This window comes from Phacochoerus africanus, chromosome 3 (assembly GCF_016906955.1).
Source record: "Phacochoerus africanus isolate WHEZ1 chromosome 3, ROS_Pafr_v1, whole genome shotgun sequence".
NCBI classification, from domain to species: Eukaryota; Metazoa; Chordata; class Mammalia; order Artiodactyla; family Suidae; genus Phacochoerus; species Phacochoerus africanus.
Window position 1 is genome coordinate 6,056,460 of NC_062546.1, and position 20,247 is coordinate 6,076,706.

Below are 20,247 nucleotides of genomic sequence, written 5' to 3' on the forward strand. Positions count from 1 at the left end.
TGGGGGGGTGGGGAGGGTGGGCAGGGCTGCTGCAAAGACACAGCTGGTCCAAAGGGACGGACCTGTCCCTTTGCTTGTAGTTTCCTGCCAATGCAGGGTTCTCTGTGTACTGTCACTCTATGGTTGAAAGCATATATTTATTTTCAGTTTTGCTTCCTTTTATCACTTGTATCTTATATGTCCAAAAAATGGGGGAAATGGCTAAAAAAAATCATAATATATTCCTTAAATGAAAGAGTACATAGTTATTTTAGAGTTTTTGACAACAACAAAAAAATGCTTATCATACGTTTAAAAAAAGGCAGACTAGAAGTTGTACATGACCTCTGGATGTTAATATAAAAAAATGAAAAAAAAAGTGGGAAAGTGCTGAAGGGAACAAAATTGAGGGTCATATGCTACCATATCTGCATATTTCTATCACAAACAAATGAAATAGGGTTTCTCAATCTTTGTTTTTACAAATAATAATTGTGATGAACAACCAATTCCATGCATCTCTGACTCAAAAACGCCACTTCTGAGACTTGGTTATTCTTTCTCCCCCCTCCCCCTTTTTTTGTTTAGGGTCGTTCCCTTGACATATGGAGGTTCCCAGGCTAGGGGTCTAAGTGGAGCTACAGCTGCCGGCCCACGCCAGAGCCACAGCAACGCAGGATCCAAGCTGCGTCTGCAACCGACACCACAGCTCACAATGCCAGATCCTTAACCCACTGAGCGAGGCCAGTGATCGAACACGCAACCTCATGGTTCCTAGTCGGATTCATTTCCGCTGCGCCATGATGGGAACTCCGGTTATTCTCTGTCATAACCGGAGGGACTGTTTCCTGTGTTTATGACTTATGAGAAATGAATGTAAGCCTACTAACCTTTGCCCATTCATTACCACGGCTTCTCCAGCACGGCTGGTTTCATTCGGCATTTTCGTAGAGCGGTGGGAGTAGAAAGGTGCCTGTGGGCAGCTCGCCCATCCTTTTCTCAGTGATTTCTTCCACTGCTTTCTTCCAGGCTAAGGAGGTGAGGGACAGGTGAAATCCAGCACCGATCGTCCCCCCAAGGGACAGGCCATTGTGAAGGGACCTGCCAGGCCAGTTGGGTGGCACCCACAGGATGATTTAAAACAAGCACTCAGGGAGATTCCTGTTGTGGCTCAGTGGTAACGAGCCCGACTAGTATCCATGAGGATGCAGCTTCGATCCTTAGCCTCACTCAGTGGGTTAAATTAGGATCTAGGCTTGTCATGAGCTGTGGTGTAGGTCATGGACACGGCTCGGCTCCCGTGTGGCTGTGGTGTAGGCCGGCTGCTGCAGTTCTGGTTCGACTCCTAGCCTGGGAACTTCCATAGGCCGCAGGTGTGGCCCTAAAAAGCAAAAAACAAAAAAACCTTTTTCTAGATACTCATGTTGCAACAGAAGAAAGGCTGGGGGAAAAATGTAATTGTAATGTACACATGTAAGGATAACCTGACCCCCTTGCTGTACAGTGGGAAAAAAATAATAATAAATAATTTAAAACAAACAAACAAACAAAAAAACCAAGCACTCAGGGACCAGGGGGGCAGAGTTGCAGCAACACTTCACAAGCTGGCAGAGTGGCCTTTCCACACATATAAGGACCTTTCCTGCGTGTCTTGACTCTTGCTGGATAAAATCAATCCCTCAACCCCCAGAATCTGAACATCTCCATACAAACCATACAAGGTCCCCCACTGAAAGGCTGCACAATCTGTTTTTATATAAAAAGCCTATAGGTCACATGTGCAGCCCGCTGTAGCCCCAGTAAGCTTCAAGAGCTGAGGCTCTAGCTGTCCAGTTAAGAAATCCTCCTAAGGCAACAGTGACACCTGTTCTGCAAAAGAGCAACAGGCATCTGGAGTGGCCCACGGCAGGTGAAGAAAAGCTGGACCCTTCTGACTAGAAGCCCGGCTCAGGTCATACAAGGGGGTGAGAGGCCCTCGGCCTCAGGATTCTCACCAGATGCCTCTGGGGTAAACCTAACGCGAGGAGCAGCAAGCAAGGGGGCGTGTTCGACCAGTGAGGGGGGCTGTGGAGAGTGACGAGAGGGGGAGGCCCGGCGGAGCACAGAGATGCCACCTCCCACCTGCAGAGGTGCCCTTGGCGGAGGGAGGGATGTGGGTAGGTATCAGCTGGCCCTCTGGAGAGCCATGCCGCCAGCACCTGACGGCTCCAAATGCCATTTAGGAAACAAATGAATTTTTAAATGACGCTTCTTTACCCCTTTAATGAAAAGGGGTCCGAGAACCAAACGTGGCCTCCCATATTCAAAAGCACGTAAAGAATCTGACCCGTGGCAGCGGGGATCTCGTCCCGCTTTCCCCACTCGAGGACTGCCCTGCACCGCCCTTCACGTGGGCGGCTGTGTTCTGCTGTTGCCTCGTTTTATTCTGCAAGGCAGTGATCCAGTCCTAAAGAAATGCTCAGCGAGGCCAGAGTGTCTAGGTTTCAACCTCCAGGTCAGAATCGGTGAAATCCTCCAGGGAGGAAAGGGTAACAAAACCTGCCAGGCAACTCTGCTCATGTGACTTAAGCTGCAGCCGCCGCAAGAGAAGCCAGGGAGAGACGAGACCGGCCAGGCTGGGCGAGGTCCCGCCAGGCTTTCCGTCCCCGGACCATGAGGACCGTCTTCGGGTAAGAGCCTCACTGACTACGCAGGGGTCGTGCACGGTCCAGGCTGAGCAGGTATCATTACTGTTGTCATCGGTTTTTCTTGGCCTCCTCCACGGCTGTCGTATCAGTAATATTCTAAAACGCAGAAGGAGCAGGCATAGTGTCCTCTCAAAAAGAGTCCTCATTTTTTATTTAAGCCAAAGAAAATGCAAGTGGAATATTTTCAAGGGTGGGACCAACTTGATTTTTAAATTTTAAATTTTAAAGACGGCCATTTATTCGTTCCTCACATGGGAAATAATGACTGAGCCTCATGGACATGGACAAGCTCTCAATTCTCATTTTGTGCCAATAATAAAAACGTTACTTTGTTGTGATTGTTTTGAGCAGCTATCCTAAAATGTAGTTTTCCCCTTTGCATCCAAGTGGCTAAAGACACACACACACATTTTAGGAATAAGACATGTACTTCACTAGACAGGTGGACACTCTGAATTCAAAACTAGTCTAATACCATAAAGCTCAAATAATTTAAGAAAAACTTAACTCATATGGTGCTTTGGACACCACTCTATGCCCAGAGACGTCAAAAATAACACAAAATATTCATTGCCGCAGCTACGGTGAATTTTTTTGGACCAACATACAGGAAATGGAGAGAGAACCGACATCCAAGACCTGAGGGTCTCCCTACTCTGGGGGCTGGTGGGCACAAGCCCCCACCCCATGCGAGCACCGAGCACCTCCCCTCCCCCAGCCAAGTGCAGCACGGAACTCTCGTGAATCTGGTCCCACACTCCTGTCCCAGGGTCCCTGTGAGGCAGGTACTATTACACACCCCATCTGCAGTCCAGAAAATGAAGATGATACTGTTTAATCCAGTTAAGCTGCTGTTAATGCTCTAAAACAGGAATATTCTAGAACATGCAACAAAATGTTATAAGTTTATCTTCAAAGATGCCTGTTACCTAGTTAGTGGAAGGAATTACCTTAAAATATACATATAAAATATGCAGCAAAAAGAATGAATTTATTTGGGATGCTGCCAATCCCCCTGAAAAGTCTTTATAGCAAATTAAATCCCATCATGAGAAATGGTGACTGCCTTACATGTTCTGCTGGTAATACCTGATACCAAAGCTAGGTTGCTGACTTTGGGTTCTGGCTGTTAGGGCTTGTTGGGAGGATGGGGAGAGGGGAACCTGCAGAAGGCGAAAGAAGAAAATATACTCACTAGCGCTAATAACTAGGAGAGCAATGTGTTTTGCAACAACTCCTTGGGAATATTTTACGCTTGGAAAAAAACATAAAAGGCAAAATAATCTCCTTCTGAAACTGTAATTGGAAACTTTTGTGATTTCCAGCATCATAAAAAGGAAAAAAAATTTACCACCACCCTCAGCCACAGCTTTGGTAATTACTTCTACAGAAAGACAGTCTACGAAGTCTCTTGGACGCCACATCTTCAGTCAGTTGAATGTGCGATCTTCAAAACATCACTCCTCATTCGAAAGCTCTTTAATTCTACTGGACACTGTATATATATATTTTAATGATGCTATTCGTTAAAGGCTGCAGATATAATAAACTAAAGGAATATCAAAACACTTAAGGCCCAGGAAAGATAATTTAAGGAATGACTGTACATGAAAAAAACCCTTAAAAAATTCTTACACACATACAATTTTAGAGATTTTAGAAATCATTTGTAATTTCAGTAGTACACAAAGAAACAATACTGGAATGTAAAAAAAAAAAAAAAAAAGGTCTGATCTGAACAAAAGAGCTTCTGTATCTGCTCCATGATACACAAGGGTGACTGCCACTCTTTCTAAAGCCTTTAAAATAGTTTAAATACAACTTTCTGCGGAGGAAAAAAAAAAATAGTTCAAAATCAGTTCGATTTCAAAATCACTTTCTTTTTGTGAACACACCGAGTCATATGGAAGTTCCAAGGTCAGAGACTGAACCTGTGCCTCAGCAGCCACTCAAGCTGGTGTAGTTGACGACGCTGGGTCCTTAACCCACTGCACCACAAGGGAACTCCAGACTATACTTTTTTTTAATGGGCTGCGTGTTGCCCTCACTTGGAAAATACCACTTACATTTCCTGGAAATTAACTTAGTGATACAAAGTCACATGTTTAATAACTACACTTTCATAATGACTACAAAAGTTGATTTCACATTTTAGAAACAAAACAACAACAACTCACTAAGAACCGAGGCCACAAAATGTCTGCAAAGCTGAAACACGGTATTCGGCACAATTTAAACAAGAAAAACTGCCAGGCCCTAAAGAGTTGATTCCTGTGGGAATCTTCCTATTCTCCACTAGATGTAGCTTAAAGCAACAGCAAGGACTGTTTCAATTCAACAGCAGTGGTGTCTCCAAAGCCTTCTTTACAAGGCTGTCCTGACCCCCTTGAAAAGCCTTGTGTTAAAACAATGGCAACAAGGCCGGTGACCATGGTTCACACAAGGGGCATGCTAGCATGCACCTATTTCTAAATTTCAAAGTGAACTTGAGCCAAAAGGCAGATGCGACTGGGCAACGGTGAACACCAGATTAACAGAACCAAAGGCAGAAGGGCAGCAGGCTAGTAACACTCGACTAAGCTCCTGCGCCTGTCTACACACGCGAGGAAAGGAAAAGCACTTAGCCCACGTGTTGCCCTGAAGGGCAATGGACTATGCACGGGATGTATTTTCATTTAATTGTTAAAACTACGGAAAACATCCAATCCCCTGGGCTCTGCATGGGGTGCAGTTTGTCAGTGAAGGGGGGCTAACATTTCTGTGATGAGACCAGAAGGTTTTACTTTGACCATAAGCTTAAAAGTAACAATCAAGACAACCATCCATGGAGTTCCCGTCGTGGTGCAGTGGAAATGACTCTGACTAGGAACGGTGAGGTTTCGGGTTCGACCCCTGGCCTCGCTCAGTGGGTTAAGGATCCGGTGTGGCCGTGAGCTGTGGTGTAGGTCGCAGACACGGCTCAGATCTGGCGTTGCTGGGGCTGTGGCTGGGGCTGACAGCTGTAGCTCTGATTCGACCCCTAGCCTGGGAACCTCCATGTGCCTCAGGTGCAGCCCTAAAAAGACAAAAGACAAAAGACCAAAAAAAAAAAAAAAAGACAACAATCCAAAAAATCTCCCAAACCCTCTTCCCACACTAAAGTCAAACGCCAGAGAAAAATGTAACAAACTAGGGGACATGGTTTACCTTCAACCAAAATCCCTGACAGAGAAGCAGTTAAAAGCTTTTTCATTTCATTTCAAAAAGGTATTTCCAATAGAATTTCTCTTTCTATGATATAGGTTGTGCCTATTTTAGAGACCAGATATGAGATGGGTTAATCACGATGATCTTGTGCTTATAAAAGGTATTTTTTTTTTCTTTTTAGGGCTACACCCATGGCATATGAAGGTTCCCAGGCTAGGTGTCCAATCTGAACTGTAGCCCCCCGCCTATGCCACAGCCACAGCAATGCGGGATCCGAGCTTCGTCTGCAACCTACACCACAGCTCAAGGCAACGCTGGATCCTTAACCCACTGACTGAGGCCAGGGATCGAACCTGCATCCTCAGGGATGATAGTCAGGTTTGTTAACCGCTGAGCCATGAAGGGAATTCCAATATAGACCTTTTATCTGATCAATTTTCTCGCTTAAATGCCAAAGGATGATCTTTGCATGCCCCTGATAATTAAATAATTAAAACACCTCCAGTCACTTTTGGCTGCTACACCCATTCATACGTCTCCATAGAGTTCAAGAGCATCAACTAAATTATTATCAAATAATTTTATTAAAGATATCTTGTTATTAATCACTGAAGCTTTTTCTGAAAACAACTCATAAACTCATTTCTACAAGTTGAATTATGTGATCACAGAATTTTTGGTTTCCTTTATTAGAAAGATTTATTCTCATACCAATGATATAGAACAATGGCATAAGATAAATTCTGAATAGGACAGTATCTATGTCCAAAATAAATACCTTAGATTTTTATCTGCCAAGATAAGGTCAATAACACATGAAACTATGCTCAACATCGTTAGTCATTAGGAAAATTCGAAGTGGAACTACAATGAATTACCCCTACACACCTATTAGAATGGTTAAAAATTTTAGTGACCACGCCCGGGGTTGGTGAAGTTGTAGAGGAAACGGAGCTCTCCTACGTTGCTGGTGGGAATCCAAAATGACACAACCGCTTTGGAAAGCAACCTGGAGGTTTCTTAAGACATTAAACACGCACCTGTATGTAAGCCAGCCATTTCATGCTTAGGTATGTACCCCGGAGACACAAAAACCTAGGTCTAGACAAAGACGTGTGCACAAACGCTTACGGCATCTTGCAATGACATCCTACAACCGGAAGCAACTTCGATGGCCTTCAGCAGATGAGCACATAAATGGCTTGTGGCGTGTCCATTTGACGGAATACCGCTCAGCAATAAAAGGGGAAAATGGTGATAAATGCAATGATATGGATGAAATCTTAAAATCATTATCCTACGTGAAAAAAATCCGGGCCAAAAAAGTACATACGAATGGCTCCATTTATAAAAAACTACAGGCTTGCCAACTAATCTACAGTGACGAGAACATGTGCGTGACGACAAGGTGGGGAGAAGGAGGGAGTAAAAGGGGCTCAAGAAAATTCTAGGACTGCTTGTTAGCGTGATTGTGGTGAGGATTTCACGGGTGTAACAGATATAAAAACTGATCAAATTATATACACTTTACCTACGTGCATGCCAATAAAATTGGTGGGGGGATATAGTTACAAGACTCTAAATGCTGTCTGTTGTTCTTTTAGGAAACTTAGAGGAAATCACTTCAAACCACGGTAATAAGAAAGTGACTGGAGCGCAAACCATGAGCCAGCTGCGAGCCACAAAGCCTGGAATTCTTGTGTGCGCAGCCATTGGCATCTTTGTTTTTCTTTATTTAAGGAATCCAACTTCTGAGGACCCAGAGGAGGGACCCACCCACCCAGCAGTAGTGGAATGTGGCTTTTATCCAGATGAATTATGCTCAGCTTTGTTTGAAGGGAAAGAGGCGGCCCTCCAAATCGCAAAATTTTGTAAAGATCCTCACGGATCTGAAATAGTTGCTCGTTTACACAGACCAGGAAATTGCTCCAGGATTTCCCGGGAGCTGCATTTCATAACCAGACCGCTGTCTGCAGAAGAGGGTACCTTCCCTTTGGCATATATTGTAACTATTCATAAGGAGCTGGCTCTGTTTGTGCAGCTCCTCAGAGCTATTTATCTGCCCCAAAATGTTTACTGTATCCATGTTGATGCAAAGGCCCCAAAGAAGTATAAGACTGCTGTGCAATCCCTGGTTAACTGTTTTGAAAATATTTTTATTTCATCAAAGAGAGAGAAAGTGGCTCACACTGGCTTTAGGAGACTACAGGCAGAAATCAATTGCATGAAAGATCTAGTCCATTCCAAATTTCAATGGAGCCATGTCATTAATCTTTGTGGACAGGATTTTCCGATCAAAACTAACAAAGATATCATACGCTACATCAGAAGCAAGTGGAATGATAAAAACATCACTCCTGGAGTAATCCAGCCACCAAGCAATAAATCCAAGACAAGCCAAACTCATCGCGAATTCACTCCCGAAGGAAACATCTATGCATCTCCAAATGAAAGATTCAGAGACGACCCGCCCCATAACTTAACAATTTACTTTGGAAGCGCTTCCTATGTACTCACGAGGAAGTTTGTGGAGTTCGTGCTGACAGACACCCGCGCCAAAGACATGCTTCGGTGGTCCCAGGACATCCACGGCCCAGAGCGACACTACTGGGTGACTCTGAACCGACTGAAAGGTAAGAACGAGCCAGCAAAACAGGGTCTGCTCAGGCCAGAGCCAGGGACAGAGGCGTCCCCTCCACCGAAGATTCTCTCCCCTTCAGCGATTCCCCTTCGACCATCTGCCCCTGGGGCGCTGCGGGGAGCTCTCTGCTTTTAGGGATCTGACGGTCGCTGAGAGCGCGCACCATGTCCCCAAGCCAGGCTGGCTGCTTCTGTTCCCTCTCCAGAAGGAAGGACCAGCATTTTGCTTCTCGTCATATAGCGTCTTTTGAAAATTGTGAGCACCGATCTTTGGAAAGTTCTTCCTTTTCTTTGTCTACTTATGAGATACTGCTGGATACCTACTAGGGCCAGGTAGCGGGCTAATTTTGTTTGTGGCAAAGACGATATTACAGATTGGTTTTCTGAGAGGCGGAGGGAAATCTGATGCCCTCGTTTTTTTTCTTTAATTTTAACTTTTTCTTGCTTTTTAGGGCTGCACTTGTGGAATGTGGAAGTTCCCAGGCTAGGGGCAGAATTGGAGCTGTAGCTGCCAGCCTACACCACAGCCACAGCAACGGGGACAACGAGCCGTGAGTGTGACCTACACCATAGCTCACAGCAACACCAGACTGCCTACCCAGTGAACAAGGCCAGGAATTGAACCTGCCTCCTCATGGATACTAGTTGGATTCGTTTCCGCTGCGCCATGACAGGAACTCCCCCGACAACCTTTCTTTCTTTTTTTTTTTTTTTGGCTTTTTGGGGCCGCTCCCGCGGCATATGGAGGTTCCCAGGCTAGGGGTCGAATCGGAGCTAGAGCTGCCAGCCTACACCACAACCACAGCAACGCCAGATCTGAGCCACCTCTGTGACCTACACCATAGCTCATGGCAATGCCGGATCTCAGCCCACTGAGCAAGGCCAGGGATCAAACCTGCCACCCCATGGTTACTAGTTGGATTTGTTTCCGCTGCACCATGATGGGAACTCTGCCCTGATGCCCTCTTTAAAATGGGCTCATTTGCTCTTGGTACAAAGCTGACTGGCTCCAATAGGGAATGCGGCTTCACGCTTAAGCAGCTAAGTTCACTGGTCTAGCCGACAGTACAGACAATGAATCTAGCAGAAATGGGCTAAGACCTTACTGTAAACTCTCATATCCATTGAAAATCCTTTCAAATCAACCCAGAGAGCTGTTGCGGAGAAAACATAATCCAAAGAAACCCAACATAACCACAAAGAGCATGTCATCAACACTGAGTTGCTAGGGATGGAGGAAGGGATGAAGCAAAGAGGGAACCGAAGGCCTGGTTCCACCCCAGTGCTGCCCCCAGGGCGGTACCCTCGCCTGCCCCCGGCGCCGGCCTTCCACCAGATGACAATGCGCATCTGCCCGAGGCGGGACGTTCCTCAGTCTTCTCACCAGATGCCTCTGTCTTTTCCCTTAGATGCTCCGGGTTCCACCCCGAACGCTGGCTGGGAAGGAAACGTTCGCGCCGTTAAATGGAGAAGCGAGGAGGGAACAGTTCGTGACGGCTGTAAAGGTAAAAACAAAACCCAAGCCACAGAATGTCTTCCGCGTTTACAAAAAACGTACAGCTGCTGCCTCGCTAACAGCGGGAGAAGACTGACAATCGTGTGCACAATAATCTGGAATTCGTGATGATCCAACCAGCACAGTGGCAATTTTAAAAAAACTTTTCCTTTGATTATAATGTTCAGACAGAAAGCTACAGATTGTGAGATGTGAGATGATGATTTTCAAAAAGTGGACATATGACGGGGTTGCAACTTTTAAAGTTTTAAGACAGAAATACACGAGCTATCTGGCCTTTTCCACCTTCTCCTAGAATTCAAACCCAATTACGTATTAAAATGAGCTCTGGTCTCCCGGGGTCTCTCTGTTCGAACAGAGCACCGAGTACGACAGGTGCACGTGGCTCGGCTGGTCCCCGACTTCCTGTGCAGTTCTTACTAAAAACAGGGCTCTTGGCTTTGCCCTCAAGCGACTGTCCCCGAGGAACTGGGAGTTCTGTTGCCCCTCTGCCTGCCGTCCCAGAGGTCTCACCTCCGCGGCAATACACAAAGCAAGGTTTGGGGTGGAGGGGAGCAGCGTCTGTTCCAGGAAGAATGGAAGAGAAATAGCTGCCTGCAGAGAAGTCCTCTCTGAGGCACATCAGCTTTGGGGAGAATGCCCCCTGAGTCCAAGACCTAGCACCTGGCTCCTAGAGAGCTATTCGTGCCTACTCTCCCGGAGCTGGCTCTGCCCCCCACCCCCGAACCCCTTGCTTGAAGATGCTCGAGAGAAGCAGGCAGTCTCAGGGGAATTCACAGCACGACATGCCCGAGCCCAGCAGAGGTGGCAGCTGCTCCGGGCACAGCCACGGGAAGGGGAACGGAGGGGCCTGACCTCCGCTGGGCCGTGGTGGACTGAGAACGCAGGAGACAGATCTGTACGCAATCTGTCTACAGCAGATGACATATGCACAGTAAACTAGGCTCACCCAGCTCTCAAGCTATTTTAAAGACTGACCTTGGAGTTCCCTGGTGGCCTAGTGATTAAAGATTGAGTGTTGTCACTGCTGTGATGGGGGTTTGATCCCTGGCCCAGGAACTTTTGCATGCTGTGGCAAACTGCTCCCCCCCCCCACCCCCCCCAAAAAAAACCTGACCTCAAAGATACAGGTTGTAGACAAAAAAACAAAAAAAACAAAAAACGTAAAATCTAATACCTGAATAGTTCAAAGACGAACAATTCCTGCTGCTGCCATGAGCACAGGCCACCCTCCTGACGGGTACCAGGTCAGAAGGGCTGGAATAATTTTCTTGTATTTTTTTTTTAAGTAGCTATGACTCACTTAGGGGGAGAGCCACATAGAAAGATGCTGACAGTTAAACGACAGGCTAACAAACAACCTTGGCCTTTCTTCAGCCAGTAGGTGGCTTGTTGTCACGACACACTGGGGATGATGGGACAGGACAGGCAAATAGAGGCTCAGAAAAGGAGGCGTTCAGATGCTTCCTGAAAAAGTGATTCACAAACGGTGTAAGAAGTCAGGAAAGGTGCTGTCAATTCACCGAGAAAGTTAAGACTCAGAACTCTTACAGGAGCAATCTGAGTATTCCAATAATGTTTGCAAAAGAGCCTGGTTACTGCACATCTTCGCAAAACCCATCATTCCCTATAAGTGACCAATTCAGACAGTTCTCACCATCGCTAGCTTCGCTGTGCACATGCTTCTACCAGGAAAGCAGCACGAGGCCAGCACTCAGTCAGCCCCGAGAGGGTCTGCGGCAGATCCTTCCAGAGACCAGCTCTGGGCCTGCCGTCAACACTCACAGGGACCTGCAGGTAGAAACCACCATTATTTACACTTTGCAGACGAGGAACCCCAGCCTCGGAGAAGAGCGGTCACTTCCACAGTCACAAACCAGGTGCCCGGCCACCGTGGGCGCGGACGGCCTGGCTCTGCACAGAGTAACAGCCACCCTGTGTTATCAGGTAGAAAGGGGTCATGTTTAATCACCAACACAGCACTGAGACAACTCTGAACAAGTCCCACCTATGTGTGTTCCCTCCCCGTTCAGAAGCACCTGAGTTAGAGAGCACGCAGCCACAACCACGGTGCATTGATTCTTTTTTCCCTGCGTCCTAAGTTTTTCACACCTCTGTCTTCATGTTTACACTTCCAGTTGGGTAAATTCAGTTCTATTGAGAGTCTATGATATCGTACCAAGAGTCTCTCAGTTCAAAAGATTCCCACCATGACACCAGCTTGCACGGATACAAGGCTCACCACGGACCAGTTCTACCCTTCACCACACGAACGCCTGCTCAGCCAGCAGAAAGCCCTTTGGATTTGTTTCAATCTTACAAACAACACTGGACATTTCTGTGCATGCCGTTCCACACCTTGTTAACAATATTCCCTGAAGACAGGTTTGGGGAGGTAGGATTACGGGCTGGGGTGGGGAGAGAGCAGGGGAGGACTGCAGAGAAAAGAGCAAGGCCAGCGTTCCCGTCATGGCTCAGTGGTAACGAACCGGATTAGCATCCATGAGGACATGGGTTCGATCCCTGGTCTCGCTCAGCGGGTTAAGGATCCAGCGCTGCCGCTAGCTGCGGTGTACGGATGTCACAGATGTGGCTCGGATCTGGCATTGCTGTGGCTGTGGTGTAGGTTGGCAGCTGCAGCTCTGATTCAACCCCTAGCCTGGGAACCTCCATACACCGCAGGTGCAGCCCTAAAAAACAAACACGAACAAAAACAGCGAGGTCTCCAAAATGATCAGAACCTTCCCTCACACTTAAGCAGAGCGCTCCCTCCGCTGCAAACTGAAGGTGATGACAGAGACCTCAGCACAAGATTACAAGAGTAGAAGAGCCAAGCACGGTATCAGGCGCGTCAAGGCGTGCTACTGAGTTCCTCTCAAAGCCATCCAATCTGTGCTGGATCCGAACTGTAATTCCATTTTGAACTACTTCTATTACATCAAAAGTCACTTTGCAAAACCAATAAAATGTTGAAAGCAATGACTTGACTTAAACCCACGTCATTCTTATGCACTACCCACAACCAAGGGAAATACTTGAGAACTTGAAACAGAAGCTATCAGGGAGCTCCTGCTGTGGAGCAGTAGGTTAAGAATCTGACTGCAGGAGCTCCTTCATGGCTCAGGGGAAAGGAATCTGACTAGCACCCATGAGGAAGCAGGTTCAGTCCCTGGCCTCCATCAGTGGGTTAAGGATTTGGCATTGCCGTGGGCTGTGGTGTAGGTCACAGATGCAGCTTGGATCTGGCATTGCTGTGGCTGTGGCGTAAGCTGTCAGCAACAGCTCCGATTCAACTCCTAGACTGGGAACCGCCATACGCCACAGGCGGGGCCCTAAAAAAAAAAAGAATCGGACTGCAGAGGCTCAGGTTGCTGCAGAAGCTCGGGTTTGATTTCTGGCCTGGTGCAGTAGGTTAAAGGATCTGGTGTCGCCGCAGCTGTGGTGGAGGTCACAGCCATGGCCCACGGGTGTGACCATTAAAAAAAAAACAAAATGAGATATCAAAATGTAGATTTTATCAGGAAAATGAGTGCTGCTACATCTCCCTTGTGCTCACGACTAGCGAAAATACTACAGTATTTATTTGAAGTGGCCAGTAAACATTTCAAAGATCATGAACCAAATGAAACTTCCCTTCCTTTGCTAATTCAAAATTCAGCATCAAAGCTCCTCAGGGAAATGCCATCAGGGAAACCATGTGTAGTCTGATCTCTCAGGAAACAAAGAGGCCTCACACAGATGACCTTGGAAGACTGGCATCCCTTTTTTGCATGGATGCAAAGAGACGGGAAACAAAGGCAGCTAAGTTTTGTGTTCTCTTCGCAGGGCACTACGTGCAGGACAGCTGTGTGTATGGACCGGGAGACTTGCCCTGGATCATTCAATCGCCGTCTTTGTTTGCCAGCCAGTTTGACTCCGCAGAGCCTCTGGTGGTCACGTGCTTGGAGAGGTGGCACAGACTTAAAGTGCTTGGGCAGGCAGAGGTCCCCGAGGAACCGCACTGGCACTTCCAGCGGGAGAGCCATCTTAATAGGAAATTGAACCCCTGAGCTGGAGGTCACAGGGAGTGTCTGCGTTCTTACTGGTGTCACTGCTTCCTCAACTGGAAACTCGAGAACATGCACACCAAAGAAGAATGGCAAAATAATCCCTGGACACAAGTTAGTCCTCAAATGAATCTAGAAATACGCTACTGACAAGACTCTGCTATTGATCACAGGCTACCTTCACAGCTTTGAGAAAAAAAAATCACAAAAGAAAAAAATAACTCAAAGTCCTGCCAATGTCTGGATAAGCCACCTGGAGCCCAACAACCACACTAAACAGCTGCTAAAAATTAAAACCCCCAACACTTAGATCCAGACTCAAGTTAGAACAATAACACATTCTGTCTTAAAGATACTATTGCGTATAAGAGTCTAATAAAGAACAAACTCCCACTGAAAATGAAAATATGCTTATCTCTAACAGTCCTTTTTAGCTGGGAACAATGTAGCTCTGTCCCATAAATCTGAGAAAAACAAGAAAGAGGGTATTTCCTTTGGTGAAGTGAAATCCTGGAGTTGAAACACAACTTCTTACAAAGGCTGTCCTCAGTTTTTGCGGCCTTTCGGCGCCAAGAGCTCTTCCTGCGACGGTGGAACCCTTCTGTGTGTGAGCTGCCCAGTGCCAGCCACAACCACAGGGGGCTTTGGGTGCTGGAAATGGGGCTGGAGTGACTCGATCAAGCGAACCTTAATTTTTAAAATTTTAGTTAATTGAAAAAAAAATTTTTTTTTGCCACACCTGCAGAATGTGGAAGTTCCCTGGCCAGGGATCAAATCCACATCACAGTAGTGCCAACACTGGATCCTTAAGCCGCTGTGCCATAGTGGGAACTCCAAGAAGCTTGAGTCTTCTTTGAGTTACTTGGAACACAAGCCATCCTATATTTCATTTCAATGTCAATTCACAGAACACAAATTCAAAGACATACTTGCCCTCGATGGGCTCAAACATCATAACAGAAGAATCCACCTCAACAAATCATTTCTGTAACAGCAAGATAAAATAAAAATAAATAACAGCACAGTGGAATGAAGCAGCATGAGATCCAGGGAAGCACCAGCGGGGATTTAGTGGCACTGGAGGAGGCTGAGGCCATTAGCCACCAGGCTGGGACAGGCCAGGGAGGCCGAGATAAAGTAGCAGCATCCATGGGTCTCAGAAGCAGCAAGAAACTACTGCTCACGCTCCGGGGTCAGACGCTTACTGTGCTTGTTTGTAAAGCAGGAGAACAAAACTAAATCCCAGGTAAAGCTGTTTGAAATACTTTGCTTCGGACCGTATCCTTTTTTTTCGGTCTTTTTGTCTTTTTAGGGCCCACCCACGGCATATGGAGAGTCCCAGGCTAGGGGTCTAATCGGAGTCGTAGCCACCAGTCTATACCACAGCAATGTAAGATATGACCCAAGTCTGTGACTTACAACCATAGCTCATGGCAACGCCAGATCCTTGGCCCGCTGGGCGAGGCCAGGGATCGAACCCTCAACCTCACGATTCCTGGTCGGATTCTTTTCTGCTGCGCCATGACAGGAACACCCAGACTGTATCCTAAAGGTGATCTTGAGGTTAACAGGGATCTTGAGAGAATTCCTCCAACTTTCTGGGAATAGAACCTTCCTGCTAACAGGATCTACTGCTCAATTTTTCTCTTGTATTTTTTTTTACATGTAAAGGTTTAAGGCTGCCTGTGCTGTATATTATGTAGTTCCCTGAGGCTTAATCTTCCCAAAGACCATAAAAATGGCAGAGAGTAAAACAGGAAGGATGCCGGGCCTGAAAAGCAGAATTCACCAACCACTTCTGAAGAGACCCCTCCTGAAATGATTTTCTCCCCTTTCTGCCCCACCCTCTTCATGACAAGAACTCAAAAAACAAAAAACAGGAGTTCTTGCTGTGGCTTAGTGGTAACGAACCTGACTAGCATCCATGAGGACATGGGTTCGATCCCTGGCCTCGCTCAGTGGTTAAGGATCCAGCATTTGCCGCAAGCTGTGGCGAAGGTCGCAGATGTGGCTCGGATCTGGCGTGGCTGTGGCTGTGGCCGTGGTGCAGGCCGACTACTGTAGCTCTGATTCGACCCCAGCCTGGGAACCCCCATATGCTGTGGGTGCGGCCCTAAACTCCCCCCCCAAAACCTAGTATGAGTATACATTTTTGTTCCACTTCTGACTTGAAAACATCCCCACGCCCCACCCACCTGACACAAACCCTACAGAAATGAAGCCAGAAATCCAGCAGGTCAAACACTCCTGCTCACACCTCTCACCTCCTGAGCAGCTTCCCCAGCTTTACGCGCACACAGGGGAGAAGGATCAAGGCGGCGGTGGAGGAAGACGTCGCGCTCACCTCCCCCGGCATCTGTGTTTACTGTGCACACACACGTCCCCCGGGGCGCTTGTTAAAATGCAGTTTCTGATTTTGCAGGCCCGGGAAGGGGCCTGGGAGCCTGCAGTTCTTAAAAAACAAAAACAAAAACCTGCCCAGGTGATGTCAGTAATTGCAGGACCACAGTCGCGCTTTGAGTAACAAGCACATCGTTACTTTGCAACCTGTAATCACCCCACTGTGTTTCTCAGCAAGAGCAGAGACGAATGCAGTGGGGAATACAATTAATTTTTTGGCTGGGGCTTTGTTTACAGTGAAAACAAAAAAAAAAAAACCTAGCAACTACATCTCTTTGGACCCTGTTTACTGAAATCAAGTGAGCATACTACGTGCTTGAGAGCACAGAACCAGAGTGACTTCGAACCCCGGAGTCTCTTCCAGTGAACTGAGAAGGCAAATGTTGGCGGACCCACAGAGGGAAGAGCAGAGAACGTGCACATCCTAAGTATCGCTGAGGCTCCTGACATTGTTCTTATAACACTGGCTCCTCTAAATTCAGATATTACCTAAAACATGAAAACAATGTGTTCTAGACCGAGAAAGTACCATGCTACGTGAAGTCAGCCATACAACGAGACACCAACATCCAATGCTTTCACTGACATGTGGAATCTGAAAAAAAGGACAGACGGAACTTCTCTGCAGAACAGATGCTGACTCACAGACACTGAAAAACTTATGGTCTCCAGAGGAGACAGTTTGGGGGGTGGGGGGATGTGCCTGGGCTGTGGGATGGAAATCCTGTGAAATCAGATTGTGATGATAATTACACAACTACAGATGCAATAAATTCATTTGAGTAATTAAAAAAAAAAGAATATCCACTTAGGATGTAATGTACAGCATGGTGGCCATAGTTTATATTACCATTTTGTATATTTAGAAGTTGCTAAGAGAGTAGATCTTAAAAGTTCTTGTCACAAGAAAAAAAGTTGTAAGTTTATACGGTGGTACATGTTATTTAGACTTACTGTAGTGATCATTTCTCGATATATACAAATATCGAATCATTACGTCACACACCTGGAAAGTAATGTAGTTTATGTCAACTGCATCTCAATGAATACAAAAAGAATATCCACTTAAAAAAAAATCATGTGTTTTAGACTGTGACACTGTGGCTTGATCTCACCGCATCCACATTCCCACAATGCACTACAGCTCCTGAAACTGTGCTAACATTCTTCCTTTTGGTAGTTTGGCAGAAATGTCCCATGTTCACCTCTTTTTCCTGGGCTTCCAGCTTGACTACAATCCCCAGGCTCCTGCAGGCGGGTGTGGTCACATGACTGAGTTCTGACCAATGGAAAGAGAGTAGGAGACTTGAGTACCACACCCTGGCCCAGGTCATAAAAACCTAAGCTAGCCACTCTCTTCTCTGTCCCCATCAGCCAGCTGAACGGAGAATACTCCCCAAACCAGAGGCGATCAGGACTGCAAGACAGAAGAAGCCTGACTCCTTGAGTTTCCCTTAAAAGAAAGCTGCCCAACCAGGAACTCTCGCTGTATTAGCTGCTGGAACTGGGGGGGCTGTGTGTTACGGGAGGTAGCCAATACTCGACTCTGAGCATCACTCAGCTCTGGAGACTTGAAATTATTCCTGATGACGGTGTATGAATTGGTCATTTATTTCTTCATTTAAAAATGTTACTGTTTGGGGGAGTTCCTGTCGTGGCGCAGCAGAGACGAATCTGACTAGGAACCATGAGGTTGCGGGTTTGATCCCTGGCCTCGCTCAGTGGGTTTAAGGATCTGGTGTTGCTGTGGGCCGTGGTGTGGGTCGCAGACGCGGCTTGGATCCCGAGTTGCTGTGGCTGTGGCATAGGCTGGCAGCTACAGCTCTGATTAGACCCCTAGCCTGGGAACCTCCATATGGTTCGGGAGCGGCCCTAGAAAAGGCAAAAAAAAAAAAGTTATTGTTTGGAATTTGGGTTTAAAAGGAAAGCATCCAAGAACTTCCTTCATTTTACATATGGAATCTGAAGCCCACAGGGTAAGTGATGGATATTTCTGGGCCAACCATGCTGGTCTGGGTGTGAACCAAAGCTGATGTATACTAGGCTCTCAACACTGGCTGCGTGAGTGACTGAATGAATGACTCCCACCCAAATGTACCACAGACCACCCCCACACCATGATTTTCTAAACTGTACAGTGTTATCAGCTGAACTGTGTCCCCCCTGAGATGCGGAGGTCCTAACCTCCAATCCTAACCCCGTTCGTTAGAATGTGACCGTCTGCAGATGTAATGAGTCAAGATGCAGCCACTAGCACGAGCCCTCATCCAATGACTGGTATCCTTATAAAAAGGGGGGGGGATTCGGATGCAAACTCCACAGAGGGAGGACCATACGAACAGACACAGGGAGGAGCACCACCTTCAAGGCAGAGGGAGAGGCGTCTGGGACAGAGGCCCCTCACCGCCCTCAGGGGGAACCAACCCCGCCAGCACCGCAGACTCCCCACCTCCCCAACCATGAGACAACACCTTTCTGTCCAGACAACACCTTTTCGCTGGGTCTCCCAGGGTGTGGTGTCTCCTTACGGCTGCCCACGGCTGCCCTGGCAAACTAACACACGGCTATTCAATCTGGCAAAGGCAATTTTCATGTAGATTATGTACGTGAAAAGTGCTCATTATCTTGCTTTTGTTTTTGTTTGTTTCTTCGCTTTTTAGGGCAGCACCCATGGCAGGTTCCCAGGCTAGGGGTCAAATTGGAGCTACAGCTGCTGGCCTACACCACAGCCACAGCAACACTGGATCCCCAACCCACTGAGTGAGGCCAGGGACAGCATCCACATCCTTGTGGATACTAGTCGAATTCACTTCCACGGCACCACAACAGGAACTCCATGGAAACAGATATATTTTGAAGAGCATTTTGACTCTGAGGGCTTCCTAGATGCCAGGCTGCCCCTGTTAGGAGGTGGGAGGAGCCAGCGGCCGGGGCACCTGTCTTGGCTGCTCCGAGACCCGTCCCTTTTCCTCCTGCTTCCTTCCCTTCTTGGGACGCCCTTGCAATGCTGCATTTCCACGAAGTAACATCAACTTCCCTGTAAAGCTGTGTCACCCACATCCACGCTGCTTGACTCTGTCAACACAGTTACAAATATGGATGTTGGGCCGGCTGACGGGAAGGACAATGGCGCCCAGTTGCACCCCAGTCTAAGAGATGGTCACCGCTGGGGGTGAGGGCAAAGTCGGATTGCCTTAGATCACTGAGGCCCCCCCACCAACCTTTCTGCCCTTTAGAATTATTCTGGGAACTTAATAAAAGCAGTAATCTGGGAGTTCCCGTCAAGGCTCAGTGGTTAAAGAATCTGACTAGGAACCATGAGGTTGCGGGTTTGATCCCTGACCTTGCTCAGTGGGTTAAGGATCCGGCATTGCCGTGAGCTGTGGTGTAGGTTCCAGACGCGGCTCAGATCCCGAGTTGTTGTGGCTCTGGCATAGGGTGGTGGCTATAGGTCCAATTTGACCCCTAACCTGGGACTCTCCATATGCTGCAGGAGTGGCCCAAGAAATGGCAAAAGAGACAAAAAAAAAAAAGTAGCCATCTCTGAGCTTTCCACCAACACTGAAGATTCTGATGTGGGGTCTGACGTGGGGAGTGGCAACTTACTACCCACCGTGGCGATTCTACAGTGCAGCCTGGGCTGGAACCACCGATTTAGGACATTTGGCTGCTTAATACATTTCAGCCTCATTTCCAACCATCTCGAATTCGTATTCTTTCACGTGAACTTGCTGAGCATACCTGCAAATGGGTCTAACACTGGTACACAACATCTCACACACTATTTGTTAAC

At 47.2% G+C, this 20,247-nt stretch overlaps 2 protein-coding genes across 6 annotated transcripts in view; one reads left to right on the forward strand and one right to left on the reverse strand.

Moving 5' to 3' along the window:
* RTF2 (replication termination factor 2) overlaps window positions 1-20,247 on the reverse strand; it is a 43,653-nt gene that overhangs the window by 8,064 nt on the left and 15,342 nt on the right. For 3 of the 5 annotated variants that reach the window (XM_047770809.1, XM_047770808.1, XM_047770807.1), the window contains exon 6: window positions 870-1,009. The exons of the other annotated variants lie outside the window; for them this stretch is intronic. In XM_047770809.1, coding sequence (XP_047626765.1) covers window positions 870-1,009 — 140 coding nt within the window. The remainder of the gene's footprint in view (window positions 1-869; window positions 1,010-20,247) is intronic. 5 annotated transcript variants of the gene reach the window in all.
* On the forward strand, window positions 7,462-14,781 carry LOC125122458 (beta-1,3-galactosyl-O-glycosyl-glycoprotein beta-1,6-N-acetylglucosaminyltransferase 7). Its single transcript, XM_047770806.1, has 3 exons — window positions 7,462-8,485; window positions 9,902-9,997; window positions 13,834-14,781. Exons 1-3 carry the CDS (start codon window positions 7,516-7,518, stop codon window positions 14,055-14,057), a joined length of 1,290 nt encoding a protein of 429 aa, XP_047626762.1. The 5' UTR covers window positions 7,462-7,515; the 3' UTR covers window positions 14,058-14,781.